This window comes from Mus caroli, chromosome 2 (genome assembly GCF_900094665.2).
Source record: "Mus caroli chromosome 2, CAROLI_EIJ_v1.1, whole genome shotgun sequence".
Taxonomy (NCBI): Eukaryota; Metazoa; Chordata; class Mammalia; order Rodentia; family Muridae; genus Mus; species Mus caroli.
The window spans coordinates 20,902,021-20,920,102 of record NC_034571.1 but is presented as its reverse complement, the minus strand read 5'-3'; the positions used below and the strand labels follow the sequence as shown (position 1 = coordinate 20,920,102).

At 46.3% G+C, this 18,082-nt stretch overlaps 1 protein-coding gene across 1 annotated transcript in view; it reads right to left on the bottom strand.

Moving 5' to 3' along the window:
* The window catches only part of Pnpla7 (patatin like phospholipase domain containing 7), an 82,361-nt gene that overhangs the window by 31,661 nt on the left and 32,618 nt on the right, over nt 1-18,082 (bottom strand). The window contains exons 15-20 of the mRNA XM_021156454.2: nt 15,678-15,755; nt 14,763-14,968; nt 11,176-11,307; nt 9,649-9,772; nt 6,572-6,685; nt 4,163-4,232 (exon numbers count right to left, since the gene is read on the bottom strand). Of these exons, the coding sequence (XP_021012113.1) occupies nt 4,163-4,232; nt 6,572-6,685; nt 9,649-9,772; nt 11,176-11,307; nt 14,763-14,968; nt 15,678-15,755 (724 nt within the window). The remainder of the gene's footprint in view (nt 1-4,162; nt 4,233-6,571; nt 6,686-9,648; nt 9,773-11,175; nt 11,308-14,762; nt 14,969-15,677; nt 15,756-18,082) is intronic.

The window sequence follows — 18,082 nt, the reverse complement described above, 5'->3', positions numbered from 1 at the left end:
GGGAACGCCAGGGCCAAAAAGTGGGAGTGGGTGGGTAGGGGAGTTGGGGGGAGGGTAGGGGGGACTTTTGGGATAGCATTGGAAATGTAAATGAGGAAAACACCTAATTAAAAAAAATTTTTAAAAATTAAAAAATGAAAAAAAAATTTAAAAAATGGGAGGTGCCTCATCTAACTGCTACTTGATATGCCATGTTTGGTTAATAATTCATGGGAGACTTGCCCTTTTCTGAGGAAGAGTGGATGGAGGAGGTAGGAAGGAAGGGCAGGGAGAGAAGAGGGAAACTTCAATTGGGATGCAAAGTAAATAAATTAATAAAAAAAAGGAACAACCACCCAGGCGTGGTGGCGCACGCCTTTAATCCTAGAGGACAGCCAGGGCTACACAGAGAAACCCTGTCTCAAAAAACCAAAACCAAAACCAAAACCAAACCAAACCAAACAAAACAAAAAAACAACCACAAAAAAAGAAAGAAAGGAAGAAAGAAAGAAAGAAAGAAAGAAAGAAAGAAAGAAAGAAAGAAAAGAGAAAAAGAAAAAAGAAAAGAAACCCGAACAATAACAACAAAAACAAAATCAGCTGAGGAGAGATGTGTGGTAGTGTGGGAAATGGCTAAATGAATGACCCTCTTAGGTATCAAAAGATAAAACACATCTTTAAGCCTGGTGGTGGTGGTACACCCAGCCTGGTCTACAGAGTGAATTCTAAGGCAGCCAGGGCTACACAGAGGAACCTTGTCTCAAAAAAAAAAAAAAAGAAAGAAAAGAAAAAGAAAGATGGACCGTATTTTTTATTGGTGAGAAAAGCTATTGAATGAAATAGCTACAATTAATAGCTATAGTTTATTTATAGTTATTATAAAAAATAATTCTGTTATTAAATAAACATCTCAAACCTTCTAAAGCCAAAGTACCTGTATGTCTAAATAAACAGAAAAGCAGATAAACAGACAAGCCTGCTCAGCATGTCCTGACATTGTCATGGACTGGGCATGTGATCTCCCCGGACCAATGCCCTAAGCACTTGCTGCCTGGCGCCACCCCTGCTCACACACCCCTTAGCTCCAAAAGGTAGTTGTGGGAATGAAGCAAATGGCCGGCCTCTCATGGCTCTGGTAGAAAAGCCTACAATGGGCCCTCTGTGGTGCCTGATTCTTTAGAGCCCCCACAGAGGGACAGAACAAAGGAGTACAGCTAGCAACCATACTGGCTGACCAAACTACCATAGCCACAAAAACTAGGGCAGAACTTGAGCTGTGAATACACACATACTGAGAGCCACAGAAGATTTAAATAAAATATAATATTCAAAAATATATACTTGGGGCTGGTGAGATGGCTCAGTGGGTAAGAGCACCCGACTGCTCTTCCGAAGGTCCAGAGTTCAAATCCCAGCAACCACATGGTGGCTCACAACCATCCGTAACGAGATCTGGCGCCCTCTCCTGGAGTGTCTGAAGACAGCTACAGTGTACTTACATATAATAAATAAATAAATCAAAAAAAAAAAAAAGAAAGGCTATCTTTAAAAATATATATATATATATATATACTTATTTTATTTAATATATTAAGAAATCTGGCCAGGCAGTGGTGGCACACACCTTTAATCCCAATCCTTGGGAGGCAGAGGCAGGAGGATTTCTGAGTTCGAGGCCAGCCTGGTCTACAAAGTGAGTTCCAAGACAACCAAGGCTACACAGAGAAACTCTGTCTTGGAAAAAAAAAATTGGTATATACTAAATTACTAGGTACACCAAGAGCAGGGTATACAAAAAAAGAAAAAGGAAAAGAAACCCAAACAATAACAACAAAAGCAATATTGTTTGTTTGGAGACAGGAACATTTCCTGGCACAGAACATGTAGAACATTTTTTTTCTTGTGTAGTCTCTGGCTGTCTTGGAACTCCCTTAGTTAACCAGGTTGGCCTTGAACTATGCTTCCCGAGTGCAGAGTTTAAGGGGTGTGCCTCTAGAGCAAAGAATCTTCATTCGAATGAAAAAAGTCAGTCAGCAGACAACAACACAAAGGTCAGAGTTGTTTGCCAGGAACAATGAAATGTAGCTAGTTATAGCCAGCAAACAGGAAATCAGAAATCACTAATACTTCTACAACACACAGAAACAGAAAACCTCAACAAAACAAAGAAGCGCCAAAACACAACAACGAAATTTTTTGTGTGGAAGGGGATAGGAGATCCCTGGAGGAGGGGAGACACGGACAGCCAGGAGTCACGGATAGACAGATGGATTGGACAGGACAGGAGTGACAGCCGCATACACTGGCATGCATACACTGGCGTGTTGCAGCAGGGGATTCTGAGACTACACAGGGAGCCTGGGGGGGAAAGCGGCTAGTTCTAGGTCGGTCTGGTCTATACAATGAGTCTGAGGCCAGTCTGGGCTACCCAGCAAGATCTTGTCTCAAAATAATAACAATCAAAAAAAAAATGTTTTAAACCACTTTGTATGGGCTAAGAGGAGAATCGAGGTGGCAGAAAAGGACAGATGACATTGAGGACAGTGAAAATTCTATTTGAACATCATGGGGACAAGGAGATAAAATAGTGAACAGTGCCCCAGATTCCTTTAGGACCATAACAAAAGGGCCAACGTTTGTGACATTTTGTTTCCAGAAGAAAAGAAAGAATACACAGTTGAAAGATGGACTAACAATTCCCCCAATTTGCTAAAAGATACAAAGCTACAGAATAAAGCAAAACGAACCCTAAGCCATGAAGCCTCTGAAGAGTAAAGATGCGGATGATGAAAGGCAGCCATGCTGCTGTGGAGTGACATGGGGCTGAAATCGTGCTGCCAGAGCGTGTTGGAGTTCTGACATTTTCACATTTTGGAACATTTCCAGACTACTGTTCCTAAATTCAGAACTTCTGAGTCCTGGACAACACTCAAGAAGTTTCCGGTTCTTAAAAGCAAATCTTTGGTTCTAAGGCGTGTAGAAGTGATGGCTAAAGCACATCTCAAGGGCTGTGCAGATGTAGGGCTGGAAAGATGGCTCAGAGGTTAAGGGCACTTGCTGCTCTTTCAGAGGTCCGGAGTTCAGTTCTCAGCAACCACATGGTGGCTCATGACCATCTATGCCCTCTTCTGGCATGCAGCTGTACATGCAGGCAGTATGCTGTTTATATAATAAATAAATCTTTACCAAAAAACAAAAACAACCCCCCCCCCTATATATCAGGTAAGACTCAAATGGCCAGGTGTCCTGAGAGTAGAGAGTTAACCGGCATGTTCACCTGTGAATCTGTCCTTTCAGCAAACACTCAGATCAGTACACCAGTCTCAGATGTAAATATGCAGAGGAACAGGCCACAAATGAGCTAGCCTTGAGAACTAGTGGAATAGACAAAAGATAAGCAGAACAGGTGGGGAGGACCACAGGCACGGACAAATATAAACCATTATCCCAGGTAGTGAAGAGACAGCCATGGGCAAAGTGCGCACAGAACAGTAAGAGCAATATCAGAGCTCTCACATCTGTGGGATTCAGGGAAAGAAGGCAGTGCTGGAACACAGAGTGACCAGTGGCTCCCAAATTATGGACATCTTAGAGCTAGAAGAAAACATACAAGCTGGGGTAGAGTGTTAGTTCCTGATACCCACAGTTCGCTCCCCGTTTTTTCACATGCGGCATGTGACAGACAACAGCAGCCCCGACTGTACCACTCTTCCAGAGGCCTCATCCTCTGTTTCCTCTTTCTTTTTTTTAAGATTTATTTATTTATTATATGTAAATACACTATAGCTGTCTTCAGACATTCCAGAAGAGGTCGCCAGATCTCGTTGCGGATGGTTGTGAGCCACCATGTGGTTGCTGGGATTTGAACTCTGGACCTTCGGAAGAGCAGTCGGGTGCTCTTACCCACTGAGCCATCTCACCAGCCCCGTTTCCTCTTTCTAAATGCCAGGTAGATAGGTCACAGCTCTCTGCTGTGCTGCCCGTGTTGAGACATAGCTTGGCAAAATATGCTGACACTGTTAAAGATCTAAGCCCTCCTTACTCAGAGTTGTGCTTGGTGAGACTTTCCCAGATGTTCTCAGGAATCATGCAGCACAGTATCCCACAATGCTCTGCAAGGGGAAGGGTGGGGCAGTGCATTCGTGGGACTGAGGAAGAGCTCCAAGACAGAGCTGAGACTCACCTGTTGCAGATCCCTGCTGGAGACTGCCTAAGATCTTCTCGCCCAAGAGATGAATCAGTCGGGTTACAACCTTGGGAAAGAAGGGAAGAGGAGAATCCTAAACCACACGTTTAAACGGTGAAATGCTGGGACTGGGAAATGTCACAGAGTGTTAAACAGCACACTGGGTTTGCTTTTTCAAACCTGTCAGTGACTGGAAATAAACACGGGCTGCGGATGACAAGGGCCCATACGATCTCCTGGTTTCCAGATGAAACTGTATGGCCAACAACGCAAACACAGAGACATGGGCCCCTAGACACGCCTATGGGGATTGTCATGATCACACTAAGTGTGAAAAGACCCATCTCAGTTGTGAACTGGACCTGGGTTCTGTAAGTGGAAAAGGGAGATGAGCCACACCATGTGTGTATTTGCTGCTCCCTGCTCTTGATTATGAATATAATGTGACAAATGCTTCCTCTAGCTCCTGTCACTATGATTTCCCTACTATGACAGACGGGAATGTGAGGCTGAGAGCAAAAGAGAACACTTTTATTACAACAAAAGGAGAAGAAATTAAGTCACCAGGGAAAAGAAGCTTGCCTGGGGGAGAGCGGAATAATGTGCTTGGTTGGGGGTGGGGGTGGGGTACAGAGTGGAAACACAAAAGATGCAGAGCACACACTCTGTGGCCCTGAGCCTCACACTCCAGGTAGCAAATGACCTAAGGGGCCCTCCCATCTATAACCCCAGGCATGGCAAAGACAGCCTGACAGCCACCTGAGAGGACAGTTCATCTCAGATAGGGACACCTGCTGTGTTTTATGTCAGTTAGGTGCCACCAGGGCCACTCTAGCTAGCTAAGTTAGGGCTGCTTATTTGGCCTAAGGTGGTAGGGGTCAGAGCCCACGTTAGATCTAAATGAAACTGTACAGATTTTCAGATATAAAACAAAAACTAGTCTGAGCAGAGAAGTCTAAAAGTAAGTCAGATAAGGAAACTGTCACCCACCTCAGCAGTCCTAGTTCATAAACAGCCCCTTGGGACCACTCAGAGAATTCTATTATAAGCATCTGAATGTTTCTCTAGAGGCCAAGAGCCAACACACATACACACACACACACACACACACACACACACACCTATAATCAGCAAAGCAGGAAACACGCTTTTCATACTAGCAGTGGGAGATTGAGTTATGAGGAATTTTGAGGCCAGCCTGGGAACTTAGCAACACCCTGTCTTAAAATACAAATGGAAAAGCGCTGGGGATGCAGCTTAATGGTGTGGCCCTTACATGGTACATGCCAGGCCCTGAGCTTAATCTCTAGGACTACAGATAAACAAGTAAAATTGGCACATCTAAAAACAAACAAGCCAGGCATGGTGGCGCTCGCCTTTAATCCCAGCACTCTGGAGGCAGAGGCAGGGGGATTTCTGAGTTTGAGGCCAGCCTGGTCTACAGAGTGAGTTCCAGGACAGCCAGGGCTACACAGAGAAACCCTGTCTCAGAAAAGACTGAGAGCAGGATGCTGAGGGGGTTTTAGTCCAGAGTATAGGGCAGTCCCTCTTCTCTCTGATAGACTTGTTGCTCACAGGCAGGGAGGACAACCAGAAAAGGCAGCTCAGTACCTCAGTACTCCTCCTCTGCCAATCCCGGCTGCTACCAAAGCTCTCTTCAAGTTACTGTCCTAAGCAGTAGGTGGAGTGTAGCCAATTCCTCCTACAGAAAGCCTTCCATCTCGGAGGGAAGCTCTGTAAGACAGGATATTCTGAAGCAGGGTTCCTCTATTCTGCTGGATGTTCCTCAAGCTCTGGCAATAAACTATGTCAAGGCTTCCGGGCATCCCTAACCTACCACATACACCAGGTCTCTTCTTTACATAAGTGCATGTAAGCAGTAAAGGCTGCTGACAGATACCCTCAGACCAGCAAAGCAGCCTGAAAGAAGCTCAGGTCATTCGCTCTATCTGGAAAGTCTGTGTAACCTGTTGAGCTGCCTGCGGGCTGTGCAGTTGCTCCAGGTTCCCAGGTCTGTGAGCTGTAACCCAGGCTTGGGTAGGCCTCCGTGATGCATGCATCTTTGAGTCGTTTCTGTACCTGTAAGTAGCCCCTCGCCATATTCCTGAGGAATCCCAACAGAAATCACTGGCTTATCAAGTAGCACTTTTGCAGTGTCCTTACTTCCTCTGTTGTTACCAGTTCTGTATTTGAGGTAAGTCTGGTTTTTGCTCATGTGTCCTCAGAAATAGTCATACAATAGTGGTAAAAGAGTCCCCATCTGAGAGTACGACTAGTGTGCCACTTTTACAACCTTCCACCTACCTATTCCAGTGTGTGTCTTTGCCTACTTGTCTAAATTCTCACATGGGTCAGAAGTGCAGCTAGAAGTTTCACCTCACCTGTGCACCTGTGCAGCAGCCTCACCTGTGGGTACCTGCGCTTGATAGACGTCAGAGCTCCTGCTGGCAGCTTAGCCAGTTCTGAGTCCCGGACAGCATGCACTGTGGTTGCTCTGGCCTGGTGGGTTAGTGTCTCCACCTAAGGAAGAAAAGACAAATCCAGGGGTCTCAAAGACCAGCCAAGGGCCAGGAGGGCCAGGCTGAGGATGTCTGGAGTCCAGCCATGGCATGTGCAGGTCAGGTGAATACAAGCTGTCTTAGCGTCTCTACTGCTGTGATAAATCACAAAGGCCACAAGTACCTTGAGCTTACTTCATCTTATACTTCTAGGTCACAGTCCATCACTGAGGGAATTCAGAGCAGGAACTCAAACATGACAAAAGTATGGAGGAAAAGCTAAAGCAGAGGCCATGGAGAGATGCTATTTACTGGCTTGCTCTGCTTGGCTTTCTTAAACTACCCACAGAGAATTGGGCCCTCTAACAGTCATTGGTTAATGACTGGTGAGTCATTAACCAAGAAAATGCCCACAATCTGGTGGGGGGAATTTTCTCAACAGAGGTTCCCTCTTCTAAAATGATTCTAGCTTGTGTCAATCTGACATAGAAGTAGCCAGAACAGCAGCCTGTAGGAGCTGTATGGTTAGAAATCAAGAAAAGGAACAAAATGACCTAAGCAAGCCTTTGTTCTGCACGAAGCTGGTAGGCTCTCACATGTATCTGCTGTCCAAACCCCTGGGATGCTCTAGAAGCCACAGATACCCCTAGCAACCCTGATAGTTCTCAGACACAGGCTAGGGGTCTCAGGGAACTGAATACTCCTTCAGATACAAATGCCTCTAAAGAAGGCGCACCATCCACGAGGGGCTCCCTCAGAGCCTAAAGGAGCCTGGAGCATGGAGGCACCTACTTCAGCATCTGGCCAGCTATGCAAACTTCTAAGTAAGAGCTGGTGACTGGATTCACAGGCTGCACACAGCATAGCTACCCTAAGGCCAGGCACTCCCAAAGTGACATGGAAGACCCACTATGAAGCAGAGCTCAGGGGAGGCATGATGGGAGCAACCCTAGAACAGAGGCTGCAGCAGGAGGAAAGCAGCCATTAGCACACACACTTGGCAACATCAGAAGGCTTCCCTACGACCCTGTTATCAGACAGCAAAAAGACTTTAAACTGTCTAAAATTCAAGACTTCTTTAAAAGCAGCAGAACGAGGTCCTGGGTAGGAAAGCAGGCTGAGCAAGCCATGAGGGTCAGTCAATATGCAGTGCTTCTCCATGCCTCTGCTGCAGTGCCTGCTCCGGCTGTCCTCAGTGATGGACTGCTGCCTAGAAGCCTAAGTGAAGGAATCCCTTTCCTCCACAGGTTGCCCTTGATCAGGGTGATTTACTACAGCAATAGAAACCTAACTAAGGGGGGGCAGGGGGGGGGGAGGTACACACGACCTTCTCACGACCCTTTCTCAAAGAAGAAGCAGGGTGTAGGGGGTGGGGGGCTATGGTGGCAGACTGAGCAGGATGTGGTGGGGTAACAAGAACCACTCAGATTTTAGGGGGTGGCAAAGTAAAGAATACAGTCTTTCAGGTAATGTTTGTTTGCTTGTAAACTACAGTTAGTTTTTAAAAAGACTTGGGCTTGGGCTAGACAGACGCCTCCATGGCGAGGAGCACAGGATGCAGCAGGAGGTCCAGGACAGCCAAAGACACACGGTGAGACGGACAAGCCAGACAATGGTAGCACACACCTTTAATCCTAGCACTCAGGAGGCAGAGGCAGGCTGATCTCTGTGAGTTCAAGGCCAGCCTGGTCTATAGAGTGAGAATCAGGATATCCAGGGCTACACAGAGAAATCCTTGGAACCTCTTGGAAAACAAAAACAAAAAACAACCCCACCAATCCCTCCCCCCAAAGTCTAAAAGCAAGCAGACAAACAAAACAAGAGTTTTGGCTGCCCTTCCAAAGGAACAAAGTTCAATTCCCAGTACCCGAAAAATGGCTCACACTTATCTATAGAGTGATCTATAACTCAAGTTCCAAAGGATCTGATGTCCTCTTTTCTTTTTTTGTTTTTCTTTATAGTCTAGGCTGACCTAGAAGTCACAGAGATGCACCTGCCTCAGCCTTCAGAGTGTTGGGGCTAAAAGAATGTGCCCCCACTGTAACTTCTGAAGCCCTCTTTTGGCATCTCTGAGCATGCAGACATACTCATAGGTAACAGTCATGCACATTAAGAAAACAAAAAACAGGGGCTGGTGAGATGGCTCAGTGGGTAAGAGCACCCGACTGCTCTTCCGAAGGTCCAGAGTTCAAATCCCAGCAACCACATGGTGGCTCACAACCATCCGTAACGAGATCTGGCGCCCTCTTCTGGAGTATCTGAAGACAGCTACAGTGTACTTACATATAATAAATAAATCTTTAAAAATAATAATAATAATAAAACAAATCAAAAAGCCCAACAAACATTATCTATCTATCTATCCATCCATCCATCCATCCATCCAGATAGATACAGATATACAGTAGTTGTTCTAATACATAGAGGTTTACTGTTTTTGAGGAAGCTGATGCAAAAGGATCAGCGTAAGTACAAGGCCAGCTCAAGTCTATTGGTGAGTTCTAAGCCCACCTGGGTTAGGTAAGGCTCTGTCTCAAGGGGAAAAAACCAACCAACTAACCAACCGACTGACCAGCTGAAGCCAGAGGTGCAGACTGGAATTTACTGTCCTCATCCGGCTCTACAAGCCCAACACTGAGACGTCCTGGAGCTGGTCACTAACAGGTCAGGACAGAGGAAGCCGCCTACATAGGCAGCATGGGGAAGCTAGGGGAAGCTGCGAGTTACCTTCAATCAAGTTCTTTGGATATTATCCACCAGGGCTTCAGCACTGCCTGGGTGCAAATGAGCAGCTAGAAACCAGGGACCAGAATTGTGGCTTGCCCAGAAGGCTAAGATGGGGCCCCAGACAAAGGCAGAGCCAGCAGGGAGGGGTGGGGGAAAGCTAGGCTCCTGCAGTCACTCAGGCTTTCTCCTCCTCTTCAGATAACTAGACAGGCAGGTTGCAGAGTATCATGGAAGGCAAAGAGGGTATCTGGCACCTACCACACCAACCAGGTCTCCTCGGCCATATTCCCCTGCCAGGCGTTTTTTCCCATCATCTTTTCGGATGACAGAACGCAGCCTGCCACTGAGGACGATGTATGTGCAGTCAGACTTGTCTCCTTGCCTGCAGAGACACAAAGGAGCTCAGCTCAGCAGCCTATGTTGCTCACAGGACCAGCTCCATGACAGCTGACCACACCCCAGGATGTAACCAGTGAAAAGTGTAGACTTCTCAGGGATGCTTTGGTTTGCAAAGCAGTTACTGTGCTGGGCAGATGTGGTGGTACACACTCTAATTCCTGTACTTGGAAGATAGAGGCCAGCCTGGCCTACACAGTGGATTCTTGACTAGCCAAGCCTAGTGAGACCCTGTCTCAAATAAGTAAGTAAGTAAGTAAATAAATAAATAAATAAATAATATAAAGTGCAATTTACTTCTTACTTTAGAATATTTGTGCTTACACATATGGGTTTACTACTACTTCAAATAAGTATTTTAACTTTTCCTTAGCTTATTATTTTGTTTGCTTTTTGTTTTGTTTTGTTTTTCGAGACAAGGTTTCACTGTATAGCCCTGGCTGTCCTGGAACTCACTTTGTAGACTAGGCTGGCCTCGAACTCAGAAATCCGCCTGCCCCTGCCTCCCGAGTGCTGGGATTAAAGGCGTACACCACATTGACAGCTATAACCCAGGCCTCTCTGTGACCTGAGCAGAGGTAAGGCCAGCAAGGCATCCCAGATAGGGTCAGAGGAAAAGACCTGAGAACAGTTACCACAGTAGTTCCTTAGAAAAGCCACTTCATGGGCCGGGCGTGGTGGCGCACACCTTTAATCCCAGCACTCGGGAGGCAGAGGCAGGTGGATTTCTGAGTTCGAGGCCAGCCTGGTCTACAAAGTGAGTGCCAGGACAGCCAGGGCTACACAGAGAAACCCTGTCTCGAAAAACCAAAAAAAAAAAAAAAAAAAAAAAAAAAAAAAAAAAAAAAAGAAAAGCCACTTCAGGGAGGGTATAGGGGATTTTCAGAGGGGAAACCAGAAAGGGGGAATAACATTAGAAATGTAAATAAAGAAAATACCTAATAAAAAAGAAGAAAGAAAGAAAGAAAGAAAGAAAGAAAGAAAGACAGAGAGAGAGAAAGAGAGAGAGAAAGAAAGAAAGAGAGAGAGAAAAGCCACTTCAGACAGCTCTCAGATCTTCTGATAGGATGATGTGGTCCATGTGTATGCACATGCAAAGTGGTCTGCTAAAAGTGTGTTTGTGCCTGTGTATACATGCATAGAACCCAGGATGATGTCAAACAATGTTTCCATGAGTACCAGGAGTGGGAAGTGGATAAGGAACTCACCCTCTTCGTTGTACAACCTTTGTAGGCATGGGTCTGGTATACTAGCAATACCACATTATCCATCAACAGGGACGAGCAGTGATGGGACACCCCTCAGGCCTCTGTACACTGTTCACCCTTGGGCCTTTATACACTGTCTACCTGTGGCTTTCTCTGTACACTATACATCTGTGAGTCTCACCTGTATATGGCACGTCCAGCCTCTACTTCCATCCAGTCTAGAGCAAAATCAATCTGCCGTACAAAGGATGACATCCTCTTCACAACTGTGTGTGCCACGCCCAGGACAACATCCGGCCGTTTCCTCATGATCCTGTCATGTAATCTGAAGTCATTTCCATTGCCATGAGGCCTCCTCTCACCTCCCATCTTTCATCCATCCTTACTAGATCTACCCCTCACAAGATGAATCGTAACACGTGAGAGCAGCAGAGCTTTCCACCTCACCTACCACAGGACTCTTGATTGTTTACTTTGAAGGAAGAAGACACTGAGGGCTGAGACAAGCTGCTGCCTAGGCAGCCATCTGCTCTCAGCTGCACAGGAAAATGGGGACAGAAGACCACCCACATGACTGTCCACTTCATGAAGGCCCCTTGAGCACAGGACATCCCTAAGTTCCAGGTTTGGGGAGCAGGGGCGTAGACTCATGAGTGTAACAGGCAGTACAATGAGTTGTGCAGTGCGGGAAGGGTCGTTTGTATCTGTGTATATGCACAGGGGCTTTGAACCTGGATGCATGGAATCTACCTGGGTGGGCGTAGAATGCTGAGGGTTCTGACCGAGAATATTGTCACCTCTCTGGTGACTGTGTGAACCGACTATGGAAGGCAGGGCAACAGTAAGGATATCATAGCGGCTCCAGGGTCAGGGGTCAGGACCCCATAGATACATATAGCTCATGGGTTATTTATATGCACTGGACAGGAAAGAATCAAGGCAGAAGGACTCCAGGCCTAGGCCCAGTAACAGAAGATGGAACTGCCAGTCTATTAGAAATAGGGAAACGAAGCATTGCCACATGCATTAGATAATGTTCCTGTCATCTAGTGCGCCTTCACCACCCCAGGGCAGTAAGGCAGATACGAGATGATGTCAGCTTCAGAGAGGCCAATGATATAATTTTATCCCCAAGATTGGATAAGAGTCCCCATGACATTTGCTGGATCATGTCTGTAAAGTAAGAAATACCTTTATGCACATACAACCACATGCATGCACACAAGGACATTCAAAGGCATGTACACCCAGAGAATAGGAAACATAGAGATACGTATGGGCAAGGACATGTAATACATGCACACACAGATGAAAACACACAAACAAGGTCACACAAATAAAAAAAAAACATTAACAAACATGTACATATATAAGCAAGGCTATCCATGTGTGTGCATACATACAGATGTGGACATAGACAAGGATATATAGACAGATATAGACACAAAGGCTCACAGAGAAACATGAAGAAGGACATGAGGAGAAAGTTGAACATGGATACACAGACAGTAACATATAAGCGCACATTTCCTGTGAAATGAGGTTCAGACATGTGGATAAGGACATGTACTGAGCACGAAGAAGACTTGCAGGAGCACAGACAAACGAATATGCACGGGCCAGGGAGGAGCAGGCTGTGACAAGGTCAGAGGAGTGAAGAGAAAATAGCAAGGCTATGGGGTCCTGGCAACCATAGCAACGAGGTGATTCCTGTCCACCCTCCTGATGAGCCTTCTTGAGCTTTGCCTTGGTACAGATGGACAGGACAGGGGCTGGGGACAACAGATTGAGAGCATGCTCTGTATCTCTGAGAAGATCCATGCAGCTAAGAGGAAGGCAAATTCAACTTCATCCTGGGGACCCATGGTGGTAGAGGGGCCAAGGCACAGTTCTACCTCTTTGATATGTCTGCCATCTGTGAAATGAGGTTCTCACCCTCAGCATACTGAAAATACCAAAGGGCACAGCATCAGGGAACCAGGCCAGAGGCATTCAGGCAAATTCTAGGAGAGGGAGGCTACATCTGGAGGAGGTCTTCGCTTCCCTGGTCCCTACTATTGTTTTGAAAGCACCTTGGTTGAAACAATTTTTAAGCTGTATGCTTCAGTGACCTCTGGGCCCTGACCTCCTCTATCTGAGCATCTACCCAACTTTCAGGCAGGAGAGCTACAAGGTCATAGCAGACATCAGGCATGGATGAAGACGAGGCCTTCTAGCAATGTGGATACAAAGGTGGATACTGGCTAGCACAGATGAATGTGAGGGGAGGTTGTGCAACTAAACTCAGAGAAATTGTAGACCCTGATGGACAACCCTCCTCCCCAAAGCAAGGAACAAATTAAGACAAATTTTAATCTTACACTCTGGGACTCACAGTTCACAGGTCTGGCTGTGTCACCTGCTTCTCTAAGGCCTGTCCACTAACAGACAAGATCATATTCTGCACAAAAGATTGGTGGAACACAGCAGAAAACACAGAGATGCAGAGCAATATGCTTACAAATTTACACAGGACAGGGTAGAAGTAGTTCAGTAAGAAAAGGCAGTTAAGGTGAGACCCTTTCCATACTCATTACAAAAACAACTAGTACAACCGAAACAGGAGACTGAGACACAAGAATCTCTTCAACTCACAAGTCCAAGTACAGAATGAGAGTGTTCTCTCTCTCTCTCTCTCTCTCTCTCTCTCTCTCTCTCTCTCTCTCCTCTCTCTCTCTCTCTCTCTCTCTCTCTCTCTCTCTCTCTCTCTCTCTCTCTCTCTCTCTCCTTGAGACATGGGCTGCTCTTTTAAAAAGCCAACTTAGATAAATGTAACTAGGGTACCATCTCCCATCCCACCTGACCTCTGGCTTTCCTACATGCCTCGTGAGGTCAGGAATAACCTGGGATCCAGCATGACTGGGGACTGTCAGAGCACACAGGAGCTTGCAGGGACTGAGTGTCTGTATGTATATGGGCATGAGACCTGCAAAGGCCTGGAAAAAAATCAAATTTAAATACACAGCTCTTAGTGATAATAAAAACTGTAAGAAAGGTAAGAAAAGTCACTGGCCAGCAGAAGGTACAGCTTGTGGCCTCTCTGACAAGCTGAGAAGGACATCACTCGGAGTGAAGGACATATGTGGTGGATAGGTAGATCCAAGTTTCCAGTTCTATAGAACAACCTATACTGAGCAGTGATGGCACACGCCTTTAATCCCAGCACTCAGGAGGCAGATGCAGGTGGATCTCTGTGAGTTTGAGGCCAGCCTGGTCTACCGAATGAATTCCAGGATAATTAGGGCTACAAAGAGAAGGCCTATCTCTAAAAACAAACAAACAAACAAACAAACAAACAACAACAACACACACCCCTATACTCCATTAAGGAAGGAGAGTGAGCAGGCCACTCCATGGCTACCATTGTGCCTTTCCAGCCAGACCTAGTCTACGGTGAATAGGCTTCTAAGCAATGAGCCAGACCCTAATTCCAGCTCTATCCTCCCATATGTGTGGCCACAAAATGTACTAACAATGAGACACGACTATGTTCTCGCCATATAGTAACAGAGAAAGTAGCCAATGTCAGATATAACAGGCCACATGGAGGCTCTCTGCAGGGATGACTAAACCTATGTATGGGTACCAACCAGTGTATGGAGCTACTGAGCTAAAGAGCCAGGGCAGGCCAGCAGCAGGCCTATCCCTGAGACCCCTCAGGGACAGAGGACCCAGGAAACAGGGGAGCAGGACAGAGAGGAGCACAGAGAATGGAATGAGGAGACTCACTCATAGAAGTGGGCCTTCGAGATGGACAAAAAGCTGCAGTCTCGGTTGGCTCTGATGGTGAACATTAGGGGTTCTCCAGTGAGCACCGCCAGCTGACCCACCATCTCCCCGGGATGTGTGAGGAACAGGCAAGTATCCTCCAAGCTGTCAATCTTTTGCTGGTACACATGCAGCATCCCCGAGACCACAAACAAAATATTAACATCCTGAGAAAAGCAGAGAAGGCTACCTTCAGCACAATGTATGTGACAGCAGCCCAGAATGCTCCGTGGACCTGGAGCCCAGGGAAGTTTCCTGAGCCCCACAGAGTCGCACTGGTACAGGCCGCTGCTTCTTTGCCTATTCTAGGTTGTACGTAACCCAGCCGTAGACATGTCTCCACTCAGAGCATTGTAACAGTCCTGTAGCTTTATTATTTACTGCCTATGCTTTTTTTTTAATCAATTACAGGGAATTTCCTTTCTCAGTCTCAGACACATAGCCCTTCCCTCCTCATACACCCTTCAACTACTCTACATAAATGTCAGCCCATTTCCCCACAGAAACAAGGAGGCGGCCCATCCCTTTGAAGCTCTACAGAGCTACCCGTTAAGAGTCACATATTTTGATCCAAAATCCACAAAAACATGCAGGGCCAAATTCCAACTTCTTTGATTATGGAACTCATTGCAAATCTTCCCACCCGAACCCCTTGGATTCCAGAAAAAAGGTACCAGGTTATTGGGCACAACCATGGAGAAGCCTAGCACCTAAGCCCTGGGCTGCCCAGAGACTAAGACAGTGAGTGCCCAGAGGTCCATCAATGTAGCACAGGGACAACTTCCAACCACTGTATCCTCACCCACGCTCCACCCAAGACTGAGCTGCAGGGATAGGCAGCTCCTATGACCTTTAGGATTGAAGTTCTTAACTTACCTGATCTCCCTGTTTTGACACTAAGGTGCCTGCAGGAACATGAAGAAATGCCACCCGGCCATCCAACAGGGATGGGTCCTAAAACACAGAACAGATTTCAAGAAGGAATATGAAGAGATACTTAAGAAAAGGCACAAAAGATGGGGCCTGAGTGGCTAGGACATGAGGCCACACAGGTCTGGCTGTGTCACGTGCTTCTCTAAGACCTGTCCACTAACAGACAAGATCATATTCTGCACAAAAGATGGGTGGAACACAGCAGAAAATGCAGAGATGCAGAGCAATATGCTTACGAATTTACACAGGACAGGGCAGAAGTAGTTCAGTAAGAAAAGGCAGTTAAAGTGAGACCCTTTCCATACTCATTACAAAAACAAAACAACTAGTACAACCGAAACAGGAGACTGAGACACAAGAATCTCTTCAACTCACAAGTTCAAGTCCAGAATGAGTGTTCTCGTTCTCTCTCTCTCTCTCTCTCTCTCTCTCTCTCTCTCTCTCTCCCTCTTCTTCTCCCTCTCCCTCTCCCCCTCCTTATCTCTCTCCTTGAGACATGGGCTGCTCTTTTAAAAAGCCAATTTAGATAAATGTAACTAGGGTACCATCTCCCATCTCACCTGACCTCTGGCTTTCCTACATGCCTCGTGAGGTCAGGAATAACCTGGGATCCAGCATGACTGGGGACTGTCAGAGCACACAGGAGCTTGCAGGGACTGAGTGTCTGTATGTATATGGGCATGAGACCTGCAAAGGCCTGGAAAAAAATCAAATTTAAATGCACAGCTCTTAGTGATGATAAAAACTATAAGAAAGGTAAGAAAAGTCACTGGTCACCATGAGAAAATGTCAGTAAGGGGCTGGAGAGATGGCTCAGTGTTTAAGAGCATTTGTTGCTCTTGTAGAGGACCCAGGTTCTAAGCACCTACATGGTGGCTCAATCAACAGAAGCCATCTCTGAACCTTTACTAAACTCAAGGAAAGAAAGCTAGCTCAATAAAGGAGGCCATGAAAAGAAAGTCAGAGAGGAAAGGTGTCTTAATCAGGGTTTCTACTCCTGCACAAACATCACGACCAAGAAGCAAGTTGGGGAGGAAAGGGTTTATTCAGCTTACACATCCACATTGCTGTTCATCACCAAAGGAAGTCAGGACTGGAAATTGCACAGGGCAGGAACCTGGAGGCAGGAGCTGATGCAGAGGCTATGGAGGGTGTTGCTTACTGGCTTGCTTCCCCTGGCTTGCTCAGCTTGCTTTCCTATAGAACCCAATACTACCAGCCCAAGGATGGCATCACCCATGATGGGCTGGGCCCTCCCCTCTTGATCACTAATTGAGAAAATGCCCCACAGCTGGATCTCATGGAGGCATTTCCTCAAGGGAGGCTCCTTTCTCTGTGATAACTCCAGCTTGTGTCAAGTTGACACACAAAACCAGCCAGTACAGTAGGCAACCAAGGAGAGAAGCTGTGGGGACACATGAGCTAGCTCAGCATGGATGTTGTCATCACTTACAGAGTGACTGAGATAACCAGAAAGCTGGACACTGGCTAAACAGTCTTTGCTGCAGGAAGAAGACAAGGTTCATCTTAGGGTTCCCATGATGCCAACAGTGACTATTCCAATGTCATACACAGAAGCAGGAATGGCCTGAGCAAGACCCACATGGCTCCAAGAGACAGACCTCTTACAGAGAACACTACTGACAAAATAGTAAACTCTAAGGCATTTAGCAATACCCAGAAACGTGCGCGCGCGCACGCGTGTGTGTGTTTGTACATGTGCATGTGTTTTCACGGGGGGCCTGTATCTGTATATGGGAAAGTCAGAGGTTGGCAGTAGGTGTCCATGTCTATAAATCTCCTCTTTTAAACAACTGTTTATTGCATTTATGTATTTTCTGCAGGGGAGGCAGCAGGGCATGTATAACATTACATATGTGAAGGTCAGAAGACAACCTATTCAAGTTGGTTTTCTTCTTCCATCATGTGGGCCCCAGGGATCGAACTGAGGTCTTCAGGCTTGGTAGCAAGTGCCTTTATCCATGAACTACCTTCACATCCCACTTTTTGTTTTCTTGTCTGAATTTCTTTGGGGCTAGAGAGATGGCTAGTGGTTTAAAGCACTAGATGCTCTTCCAGAGGACTTGGGTGAAATTCCCAGCACCCACATGGCAGCTCACAGCTGTCTGTAGCTCCACTTCCAGGGTACCTGACACCCTCACACAGACACACATGCAGGCAATACACCAATGCACATAAATTAATTTTTAAAAATTATTTATTTTTATTTTATGTGTGTGAATGTTGTGTCTGCAGGCACATAAGTGTACCATGTGCATGCAGTGCCAACAGAGGTCAGAAGAGGGTGTCAGACATCCTGGAACTAACGTTAGAGTTGTAAATAAGCA